The sequence below is a fragment of the Arachis hypogaea genome, chromosome 12 (assembly GCF_003086295.3).
Source record: "Arachis hypogaea cultivar Tifrunner chromosome 12, arahy.Tifrunner.gnm2.J5K5, whole genome shotgun sequence".
In the NCBI taxonomy this organism is placed as follows: Eukaryota; Viridiplantae; Streptophyta; class Magnoliopsida; order Fabales; family Fabaceae; genus Arachis; species Arachis hypogaea.
The window spans coordinates 918,244-931,023 of NC_092047.1; the positions used below are offsets into that span (position 1 = coordinate 918,244).

Here is a 12,780-nt window from a genome sequence, read left to right on the forward strand (position 1 = left end):
AGAGCCGTGTAGCCATAATGCTTATCCAGCACCTTGATCATGATGGCTTCCTTATAAGGTTCAGCTAGACAGCTCTTTGCCTCCTTGGTAAAATTGACACTTGGTGGACAAGAATCACCCTGCTTACCTGTCACCGTCGCGATACCATCCCTAGATAAAGACCCTACTAATGCAAAGGCCTTAGACTTTTCTGCACCAATGACTTTATCTCTAAAGGAGACCTTGGATGACTTTTCTAACCCCTCTCGAGAAGAATCCTCCTTAACACCGGATAGACCCCACTCACGCTCTCCCCTTATCTCTTCCGATGGCATGGCCATCTTCCTCACTGTGTTTCGCCCTCAACCGCTAGCCCCTGCTCTCTCCTTCTCTCATTCTTCTTGAGTACGGAGTACGTACTCTTTATCTGCTAGAGTTTTTTTTAGCTCTATCCTATTTTAATATAAGATTTTTATTTCTAATCTTCTTTATTAAAATTTAATTTATCGACTAATTATTTACTAATTTAGTAGGGTTTACACATTCAGATTTTAATAATTTATTAATTAGTTTATACCTATTATATTATTGTATATTATATGTATTTATTGAAAAAATAATATTAATAAATATTGTATAATTATAAAAAAAATAAGTTATAATCAATAAAATATTTTTTGTTTATTTTTTAATTTGTAAAATTTTAATAAAATTTATAGGTAAATAAAAATATAATTAATTTAAGAATGAGTGAATTTTGTAATTAAAATTAAAAAATTATATAGAAATAAATTATTTGATGAAAGACCAACGAATTATAACTCAAATTATATAGTCTCCCTATATTCATCTAAAGGTCGCAAATTCAAGTCTCACTTTTAATTTCAAAAAACAAATTATTTGATGAAAGATTGTTATATATATAATTTGCAAATATGATAACAAAAAGTATGACAATTTAGTGGACTTGCAGCAGGAAGGAATACGGCAATACGCAGTGTCATAGTCCGCATTTACAACTTGAGCGATTTAGTTGGTCCGATTTTTATTGGATTTAACCGGTAGGTTCTGATTCTTTACGTGAAATGGTCTTAGCCAACTGATTTGCCTATATCTGCAACCTAAGCAAGTTGGTTGGTTTGATCTGGTTTTTACAATTATAATATTAGAATAATAACAATTTTTGTTAAATTATACCATTAGTTTTTATATTTTTACTGAAATTAAAAATCCTTATATTTTAAAAGTTTGTAATTAGATTTCTGTTATAATCAAGCTTTTAATAATGTTTACCGTAAAAAAATACACATTTATTATATTGTCTTTTTTTTTCCTTTTCTTCTTCTTTTCCTCTTCAGTTTTTCCTTCTTTTCTTTTATTTTTTCCACATATTAACATAAAAATAGTAGTTTAATTTACCACAATTATATAAAAATAACAACAAATAAACATATTATAATCTAACAACTAAAGAGCTAAAAAAGAAAATTAAAAAACTTTTTTTATAATATTAAAAGCAAAACGCAGGAGGAAGAGAGGGACTCGTGAGCATAGATGCAATGGATCCAGCATGACAATAGTAAACTGAAGAGTGAGACAAATAGTGCTGGAGTGGGATACTCTTTTGAAAAGTGAACCGGACCAACACACCCAAACAAAATCCGACCCAGACAAGACCCATCCCCAACACAACCATCGCAACCTATTGGTTTTTTAGTTGGATTAAATCCTTTGGAGAATTTGATGAACGATAATTGATACAATGACAATGAAGATCTCACCGCTGCCGAAGATGTTGTGAGTAATCGAGAGTTGTTGTATTTAGAGTTGGGACAGAGGGTGGTGGGTGGGTGGAGGATTGAATTCGGTGATAATGTAAAGACAGAATGCAGGATAGTGGACGGTGGGTGGGGTGCTGTTTTGGAAAGTGAAAAAGTGAGAGTGAGAGAGTTGGGGTGGAATGAGGTGGAGTGGATTCAGATAGCTTAGAGAGTTTTTGGTCATTTTTAAATGGTTAAATTATACATTTAGTTCCTATACTTTTACTAAAATTACAAATTAGTTTCTGTTGTCAAACAAGTACAACTCGCATGTTTAAAATAGCGAATATGTTGACGAATATTCTGTTAAATCAAAGGTTGTTTGAATGGTAGGGACTAAATTATAAAATTTAATTTTGTTTAAAGACCAATTACAAACCCTTAAAATATAAGGACCAATTTATAATTTTAATAAAAATATAAGAACCAACTGTGTAATTTAACCCAACAATTTTTGGTTAATCCTATCAAACCGGTAAACCGACTCCCTCGAGCTTGAGCGGTTCGACCCCAAACATTTCTTATAAAAGGCACAAAAAGCCAAACTGTTCGCTTCTTCTCACGTTGTCAGTTCTGTCCTCCCCGCCGTCCAGCCCACTGCTCGCTTGTGGTCTCCATTTGCTAACCGCCCCTTTCTTCTGTGTTCTTCCGTCTCTTCTATTCCTCTCTGTCGCCTATGTCACCTCTGTTCTGAGCTGCCCTTTTGCCGTCGCATCTGCCGTTGTCTCCTCTCTTGCCGCCGGCGCCGACGGTTCTGATTTGCCGTTGAGCTTATCTTCTCTGGTCAAGGAGTGTTTTTTGGAAGCAGAAGCAGCGTAGAAAGCTTGTGAGGAGCCAACTCTTATTATCAATAGTTTTGGGTGTAGATCCAATTTCAGTATGGCTTCATTTGGATTATACCAAACGAGAAAGAAAAGATTGTAATTTTGTGCAACTGAGGGCTTAACAAGAAGATTCCCCCTATTGAGCGCGAACAGAGGCGCTTGTTCACGTCAACCGCAGAACCCCGTTCTTTCCAAAGAGCAGCGAGTTGTGTTGTCTGCAATTGCAGTTTCAACACTTCCAGGAGACGGGTACCTCAGATCCCTCCCATCATTTTTTCACATCATGTGTTAGATTCTTAATTTGAGTTTTTATTTTTCTTTATTTTCTTCAGTTCCATATGCAAACTTCTTTTAAAGATCCAATTGTTCTGTTAGGAGTGTTAGTTTTGATTTTCACCATAATGTAAATAATATCACTAATGAAAACAGTTTTGATTAAATGCTTATTTAAGATCCAATGCCATTTGTTGTTTAAACGGGACAGAGTCTAAAATTCTTACAAGCTATTCAGTTTTACATACAGAACGAGGCTTAAAGAATTTATTTCGACCCTCACGGTGCATAGCATTTATCAAACAATCCATGCATGTTAAATATCCCGCTATGATGCTCTTGTAAAATTTTGGCCAACTAGTTCTCTTCAATGAACGGTGTATATGTGTGTGGCTATGTGTAAATTCTGCTAGTATTACAATTGCAAGCCCAATGCACATGAAATTCCGTTTTTAACAAGTGGCAACTGACTATATGCTCCTTTGAGATGTGTGTGCAGGATCACTGTCGATCCTGTGGGAGAACTTTGTGGAACGAAAATTCATCAAATCAAATGGTATGATACTGGTAGGGAGTGATACACTAGTTTAAGTATTATCCTTGAGGAGCTTCATAGAGCAACACTTTTATATGCAGGCTTTTACATTATTCTTTTCAAAGTCAATTTTGGATCTTCTTCTGTGATCATCCTCCTGGTACAGTCCCCAGTCTCAATCCTCCAGGAAGGAGGATCTGCAATCCAATGCATGGGTACAGTCGCTTGGGTGGAGGAGCACGTTCCAGCAGCTCGCCGCCACTGTCCCCACGTTTCCGCCATGGCCGGAGCAAGGGCAGCAGCTGCAGCAGAGGTTCATCAAAGGAGGACACTAATTGGATGGAGAAATTGGCCTTTCTTCTCATGTCGGCAGTTTTCAGAAGGAGAGGGTTGCTTTTGTTTGCGCCCTTGTTGTATATTTCGGGGATGTTGCTGTACATGGGTTCTTTGAGCTTTGATGTTGTGAGTATAAAAGATGGTGTTGTTGTTGTGCACAAGCGTGCTCCTCCCGGTTCAGTTTATAGAAGTCCTCAGGTCTTTGAAAAGCTATGGCCTTTCATGGTGGATGAGGGTGCTCAAGCCAATGCTAATGCCACTGGAAATGCGGTATCCAATCTTTTCTTCTCATTTCAATTTTTATTCTACCTTTCGTGTTTAGTTCAGTGGACCAATATTACCTCAATTCATGTTTGAAGAAGTGAACCTCGGCAATGGTGAAGAAGGCTTTTATTTTTGGTTCTTCATTTAGTTTACCAATTAAAGATAATTGATATTTGCATGGAGCTGTCTGAATAACTACTTCCAATAATGACATTCTGAATTTTGATGACTTGTACATTCTATTGGATTGCTTGGTAAAGGTTTGAGGAGTGTCAGCAAGATAATATTTCAAGGTTGCACTATATATTGTTACAGCTAACTCGCGGGGGGGGGGGGGGGGGGTGGGGGAACACACAGATACAGTCCATCACTAACTTTGCATAAACAATATTTACACGGAATTCCGCAAATAACTTGCGAGTTAAACGCTAGTTATTGCTGCAACAGATATATGAGTGCTTATATCATTAGATCTACTAATTTAGGATCAATAGGTCTAATACCTGATGTGCAGCTGTGTAGGGTTGACAACAGCGACAAATGGGCCAAGTGGGAGTAAATACCAAGTTGGTGCCACTTGAGCTAACGAATTTTCATAGTATTTTCAGCCATGGAAAACTTGTTATTGAATAAATTTTCATTTTCATAATTCCTAGTATATTGTCCATTTCTTTTAATAATATGCTTTTGGCCATGACTGAATAAAGATGGAAATCATGCAGTTGATGAAATCATGGAATCTAAAGGAGCATAAAGGGTGGAAGCCTTGTGCTAACAAAAGTGTTCCTCAAACAGGTCTTTGCTCCTCTGAATGAGAAGTTGTGTAATCCTGAAATTTTGTTTTGTTTCTTGTTGCATAAAGCATCAATTTATTCACATTTATATCTTCTGTATACTTCCTTTCTTGTTTATTTTGTTCACCATTAACCTTTTAGATCATGAGTCTCCATCATTTCATCTCATGTGTTTGTTATCTTTGTTGAAGCAATTATCTAACTTTTTCTCTCAACCCCCCCCCCCCCCAATTTTTTTTTTTAAATTTTAGAATTGCCAAAGTCAAATGGGTTCCTTATAATTGAAGCAAACGGTGGCTTGAATCAGCAACGCCTTTCGGTATGCCTATTGATGAAATCATTTTTTTTTTTTCAGAACTTTATGTATTGTGAGTTTTACATCATATGTGGTGTGCATGAATGGTGATTCCATTCCGTGTAATAAGGGAAGGCCATTTTTGCTATAGAAAGAAATGGTAAATCCACATTATTCCTTGGTTTACATAGCCATGTATGGAGCATGGAAGCACCTTTCCTCCTACAAAAGGAAGGATTGAAATTTCATGCTGTACGAAATGGGAAACCTTCATTAGTTTTTACGGAATGACAACTATGGCCCTTGTTAAATTTCTATACAATTCAAATTTTTAGCTCTGAGGAGCATCTATGTTTATTTCGATAAACCTTGATTCAGTTCCACTTTGATTCCATATATCAAACTAGATTACAGTTATATTCCATTCTCATTACATTAAATCACTGTTCTGTGTATCAAAGTAATGGATGGGTGCAATGCAACTTTAAATCCTGTGCATAGGAGAGATTGAGAGTGCTATTAATGATCTACAAAAATGATTTGGTTTTGAAAATCTATGCCTAGCGAGTTATGCTCTATGAAGTTGCTGAATGTTGTTCTCTAGGTCATTTTGCTTTGAATGGAAGTATGGTGTACTCTGTTAGGAATATCAGATAAAGAAACTAGACAAACTGACAAAGGACATTAATACTGGGGATTGCTGTTTGCCATGCATCATATTTCCATATTGCCTTTTATCAGAAAATTCAAATTTTTATATTGTCTTGGTACTTACTATACTAACTATCATACAGATATGTGATGCTGTTGCTGTTGCTGGACTACTAAATGCAACTCTTGTTATTCCAATATTTCATTTAAACAGTGTGTGGCGAGACAAAAGGTAAACTTCTTTTGTTCCACTTAATTTCGGAATTGGCAACCTGAATACATTGGTTATTTGATTATTCATGTTAATTGTTGTGAAATACTAGCCACTAAGGTTTTTTTTTTTTTGGGTGGGTGGGGAGGGGATTTAGCCTTCCCAAAGAAAAACTATAAAATTGATATATGACCATATTTGTATCAAGGGTATAAAAGTCCATAGAAATGTGACCAAAAGGTAGCTAATGAGGTCCAACAACTTTATAGTTTATACAGGAGTAAAGATGTTTAGAATCTCTAGTTTGATAATTTTCCATGTTTTCTCATTCTGCTTCCTATATGTCTACCTTTAACTTGCAAATAATACTGGTGACATAGGGTAGATGGAAGATCATCTTGTTCTTTGATTGCCCTTTAAATAAAATCATTGACATGGACTTCAAATTTGAGGATTGAAAAATGTTTGCCTTGGAAGGAACTATCCAAACAAAACCAACCTTTAGTAATGGAAAATCTTTCACATCTGAATCCTTTATGAGACTAAGTATTAGTTAGAGCATCCTTGTATTTTTCTAAAGTAGATTCTTTCTTACTTATGACCTTCGTTCTCTGTATTTCATATCTATCTATAAATTGGTGTACTCTTCCCATATAAAAGTAACTGTGAAAACCATTAAAACACATACTTAAGATGAAATAATTAATTGACCTTGGTCATGTAGAAAATTGTATAAGTAGACAAACTTCTTGTACCGAAATGAGTTGTAGTACCATTCATTCTTAAGGCAATCCATTTTAATATTCTGAACTTTGGACGTTATGTAAACTTATTACAATATTACTACATATGCAAAGCTTCTACACAAATGTTGAATTGAAAGTCTTAACACATTGGTCACCAAGGGATATCCTACAGCATTTAAAGAAACACTTTTTGATTGGATGATTTTACACCTTGTGTCATTATATGTCTACTATCTTCTTGACGATTTGTTTTTCTTACTAAAAAAGAAGAAAAGAGAAAATCAATCCCTCGCTGTGCATAATTAACACATCTAAAGTGCAATACTGCAATCTCAGTTATGTGTCCGCATATCTGGAACACGTTTACGTAGATTTTAATTCTATAAATAATTACATAAAAGTTCTCATAGATATTTTGTTTATCATGTTATGTAATCCAAGTTAATGGCAGTTATTTTCTAGTCCATATGAATACTTCTGAACTTGTTTATGTGTTGATATTTTTCTTTTGATGTCTGGCAGCAACTTTGGTGACATTTTTGATGAAGATTTCTTCATAGAAACACTTGGAAATCGTGTGCATGTGGTAAGAGAGCTCCCAAGTGACATACTTCAGAGGTTCAATAATAACATAAGTAACATTGTCAATCTTAGAGTTAAAGCTTGGTCTAGTCCTGCTCACTATCTTCAGAAGGTCCTTCCTCAACTATTAGAAATGGGGTGCGTTTTTTTCCCCCTCTGTTTCCTCACCATTGGTTGGCCTCCAATTCTTCCCAGTGACAATTTCAAGTTTTCCAAATGCTAAAATGTCAAATAATATTCTAGTAGAAGATAGAACAAATGTAATATATTCCTAATGTTTACATGTAGTCTCTTCACTCATCAATATTTTGATAACTGAATATGTTTAATTTAAGTAGGATTATTTGCAGGGAACAAATTACTAAAACCCACTCAACATAATGAAGTCACAATTAATGGAAGCAATATAAGAAAAATAACCAAATACACAGAAATAAATACCTGATTTTCAGGATCCAAACGAGTACATGTAAATACGAATTCCCCCCCTTGACTTATCTTGAAAAACTTTACGCCTTTACGGTACCTGCCATCTTTTCCAAAAATCTCATAGATGAAAGTATTGTGTAAGCTTGATGACCATACTTGCCTGATTCAACTAATGTGTTGTTTGCAGAGTTATGTTATTGAAATCTCATATTCTTTTAAAAATTTAGGCTGGGCGTTTATTTTGTTGTTTCCTTTATGCTGACAACGGGTAGGCTGCTAGATAAGGTTTTGTTGATTTGGTATATATAAGTTGGCGTAGGCTTTTAAAGGCATGAATGCACATGTATATACAGGAAGTAGAACATGAAAGCAGAAATGATGCATTTATATTATATATAAATGACAGCATGTCTTGGTGCTCCAAATTTAAATTCCTATTTCCTAAAGAGTCACGCAGTTATTATTGCTTCATGGCTTGTGTCATTCCTTTGCTGACCAGGAACAAATGCAGGCTTATTGTTACTTCCTTATACGCATGCTATAAAAGATTCTCTTCATAAGAAAAGTAGTTCTTGTCAATTGCCGTGGTTCTTTATTAGTACTGTTAAAGTGTTAATTTATGCCCTTTGCAGACATGATTTTCTCCATATGTTGTCTAAGGCTTCTAAGAGGGATTTGTTCATACTTGCTACAGAGCTATTCGCATTGCACCTTTCTCCAACAGATTAGCTCAGGATGTACCCTCAAAAATTCAAGAGCTTAGGTGCTTTGCCAATTTTGGAGCTCTCAGATTTTCAGAATCTATAAGAACACTTGCAGAAAGCATGGTTAATCGGATGGTTGAACATAGCTCCCACAGTGGAGGGAAATATGTTTCTGTGCATCTTCGATTTGAGGAGGTGATATTCTAAAATGTTTCGGTTAGCTAGCTATGTTTCTTATGCATAATTTTAAGTATATTTTACTTATGATGATTGATTTTTTATTTTTTAATTTATAATGACTAAGATATTTTTTCTTATTAATTTTTTTGATTGGGATTTTAGCTTATTAATTTTTCTTTTGTTTGGATTTGACTAATTTATTTATTCTAATTTAGCTTTAGTATTTATGTATTTGGAGCAAGTTGATTACATTTATATGGGTAAACTACCAAAATGGTACTGATACTTCATGCCGTTGTCAAAAATAATTTTGAAAGATACGAACGACAAACCAACCCCTGAATAATTTAGAAACATGACAAAAAAAAACCAAAAATATTTATAAGTGACAAACAACTTTTGTATTTAGCAATTGTCCGTTTGATTCAAGCTTTTGTGTAATCATTTAGATAATTATTTAGAAGGTGGATATAAAAAATTGTAGCAAAATTCAATTTCTAGCCTTTTTTTTTCCGTAAAATCTATTAAAGCATTTGAATCATTCACAGAAAAAAAAAAAATCACTTGGTGTAAAATCACCAAATTTTAAGAATAAAAAGTCGATCTTTCTAATAGTGGTTGCAAAAAATTGCATTAAACTCTGATCTCTAAAGCTTTTTTGAAAATATATATTTAATATCTGGTTATTTTTGTCACATTTTTAAATATCATGGGGGTTTATTTGTCATTGGTATCTTTCAGGGTTATTTTTATGGGTGAGATGAACTTTTGAGTATCATTTTGGTAGTTTACCCACATTTATAAATATCATTTTTTTTGTTTTTTTTTTTATATGTTGAGTAATATACTATGTCAAATCTTTATAGAAGTTACTGATGTTTCTTTAGTTAATTCTTTGTACATTAATTATGTATCATAATTAATAGTGGTTATATGTATAAAGGATATGGTTGCATTTTCATGCTGTGAGTATGACGCTGGGGAGGAGGAGAAGCATGAAATGGATATTGCTCGCGAAAGGAGTTGGCGAGGCAAATTCAGGAGAAGACATAGGGTAATAAAGCCTGGTGTAAATCGGGTTGATGGAAGATGCCCATTGACTCCTTTGGAGGTATACAGATTACAAATTCATTTCTTCCTTTAAGTATGCATTGGTGTGCTTTGTTATATTTTTGGCAAAATTGTCATCTTTGCAAATGATCTGAAGTTTTTGCTTCTCGTGTTTCTTCTTTATTTCCCTTAAACCCTCGTATAGAAAATAGCCAAGATACAGGATGCATGCAGAGAACTGTAAACATTCTGAGTGGGCGTGTTAAGTTTTACATTACTTAAGGATATTGTCAAAATTTGGCTTTACGATTTCTTGGCCCTCCTCCCTCAAGCCAGTTCTTTGGATGGAGTTATGCCCAAAATTTACCTTTCATAAACTAGTTATCAAATGAAAAATTCAAATAGAAAACTCAAAGGACGACATGGTATTTTTATTTGAGCAATGATAATTGCATATTACATTTTTATGCACAGGAGAAATCCCCTTGAAGACATGTTGTATGTGACTACTAATATGTTTTTACTGGCTCAATTGCTTGGGTGAATCTTGCTGTAAGAATAGTATGTGTGATCGTTCTGATATTCATTGCTCAATTTTGTTTGATGCTGTAGGTGGGAATGATGCTTAGAGGAATGGGTTATGATAATACAACCTCCGTATATGTTGCAGCAGGAAAGATATATAAAGCACAGAAGTACATGGCACCACTCAGACAGATGTTTCCACGATTACAAACCAAGAATACACTGGCTACTCCAGAAGAGCTTGCTCAATTCATGGTATTTGTGAATCGAACTATGCATAGATCAAGAAAAATCCATATTATATTGTATAGAAATGAAAGATGATTTCATTAAGAAGTAAATATCTGTAACACATTTATGAGGCAGGGCTACTCTTCTAGGTTGGCTGCTCTTGATTATACCGTTTGCCTACACAGTGAAGTCTTTGTTACAACCCAGGGTGGAAATTTTCCACACTTCTTGATGGGTCACAGACGCTATATATATGGAGGACATGCAAAGACAATTAAACCTGACAAGCGAAAATTGGCTCTACTATTCGATAATCCTAACATAAGGTACAACTTTGGCTCTCTTTCTTGGTTTGTATTTGCATTTTCAGTTGATGTGGGCAGCAAGAAATGTGTTTGGTAATACATTCAGTATAATGTGATGAAACAGAGATGGTTGAATAATCATCATTATGGTTAGCATTGGTTTTAGAAGTTTCTTGTTGCTTCTACCAGGGTAGTTGCGTGTGCATACCTTCTTGATGTGAACTATTTCTCCTTGAAGGTATATTTGAATAGAGGAACATAATTGATTAAAAAGAGATCCTACTTGGTGATAGAGGCTCTAAAGTTATGTCTCAAAAATTTAAACTGTTAGATAAAGATACATTCTTTAACTCCAATGTTGGTAGTACTCTTTAAATGTTTATCATTGATTTTATGCAACCTTGCCATGGGTTAGGGTAACGCTTCTGGGTTGTCTTTTATTTTGTATATGTGAAGACATTGGGCAATCTTTGGTTTTCATTCTTGGCTTTTTCCTGCAATGCTTTATAGATAGATAATGTTATGTTTATATTTTTGTTGAGGTTTATTAATATTTATTAAAAATAATTGCTGCATACACATTTGGTTGATTTCATCCTTTTTAGGCAGATTAAAACTCCTTTCTCAAGACAAACTAATGCTTAGCCAGTGGCTATTAACTTATTATGACTAATGGCACAGTTTAGAAGATAATATTTCACCCTTGTTATGATTTGGATGCTTGTCTCAAAACAAATTCGATGTTATTTATCACTTATTTCTATAAATGTTGATGTTACTGTTCTTCCAGGCTGCCAAGCATCCTCAAGTTACTTATCTTTTATTTCAATATTGATAACTTCCATTCTCATAACTCATGTTTTAATTTATGCATAATTATGCAGGTGGGAAGTTTTCAAACAACAAATGAAAGACATGCTTCATCACAGTGATCAAAAGGGCATCGAGTTGAAAAAGCCTGGTGCTTCTCTTTATACGTTTCCCATGCCAGATTGCATGTGTAAACAGGAAGAAGCAAGAAGTAGAAATTGTAGCTCTGGGAAATGTATGATGTTTTGAGTGTAAATATATGGCCTTTAGGAATACGTTCAATACCTGTATTTTTTTTTTTTTTTTATCATTTAGTTCGATTTTCTTTTTTCTTTTAAAATATGGTAGAGTTATTTTAAGTAAAAGCTTATAAAAAGTCCACGAATTAAGTGTTAATTGTTATTTTCATTTAAGTGCAACAAATGGCACTTAAGTGTACATTAAATAATTGTAAACTTGCACAGATGTTAGATTGCATCATGAATTATTCTTGGTTCCCTGCTGACTGCTGAGTTTAGCATGGCAATTTAATAGCGTGAAGGCTATATTGATGGCCTATAATTTTGGTTCTGAATTTACCAATTAGAGATAATTGATATTTGTATGAACTGTCTAAATGACTACTTTCAATAATGGCATTCTAAGTTTTGATATGATACATTGCATTGGATTTCGTGGTAAAAGTTTGTGGAGTGGCAGCATGATGATATTTTCAGGTTGCATTATATATTGTTACAGCTACCATTACAATTATATAGTGCTTATATCAAAATTTTCACAAAAATATTATTTGTACACCAAAATTAATTATTAGTGTATTTGTATATAAATATGTGTGATTTAATTTATTTTTAATATGTATTTGTATTTTAACATGTATACTTTTATTTTTGCCTGCAAATTAAATGAAACTAATAGTTATATGTATTTTTTTAAAAAAATTATAAATATTAAAAATAAAAAAGGATACGTTTTCCAAAAAAATTTGTGACTGTTTCAGTATAATTTTTCTTAATACAATTTGAAGTATTGATTAAGTCAAAACCTACTCTTAATAAAAAAAAAATCAAACATCCACATATTTTGAAGCACACAAATTTAAACAAAAAATTATGCATGAAAATTTCGACTATACTCACGTACTAATCAAAACCTATTCTTAATTATATATTTTTTATAATTAAAATTAATGATTAAAAATGACTGAAATATCAGTTTATTTAAAAGTTTTCTTAT

The 12,780-nt window shown here is 33.7% G+C and overlaps 1 protein-coding gene across 1 annotated transcript; it reads left to right on the forward strand.

Moving 5' to 3' along the window:
* Positions 1 to 2,350: 2,350 nt before the first annotated feature.
* Positions 2,351 to 12,197, forward strand: LOC112726215 (O-fucosyltransferase 9). The gene is made up of 12 exons (XM_025775520.2): positions 2,351 to 2,872; positions 3,396 to 3,452; positions 3,533 to 4,037; positions 4,754 to 4,826; positions 5,077 to 5,144; positions 5,915 to 6,003; positions 7,251 to 7,448; positions 8,434 to 8,638; positions 9,567 to 9,734; positions 10,286 to 10,453; positions 10,565 to 10,755; positions 11,619 to 12,197. The coding sequence occupies exons 3-12, from the start codon at positions 3,639 to 3,641 to the stop codon at positions 11,791 to 11,793; spliced, it is 1,734 nt and encodes a 577-aa protein (XP_025631305.1). The 5' UTR covers positions 2,351 to 2,872; positions 3,396 to 3,452; positions 3,533 to 3,638; the 3' UTR covers positions 11,794 to 12,197.
* Positions 12,198 to 12,780: the final 583 nt, after the last annotated feature.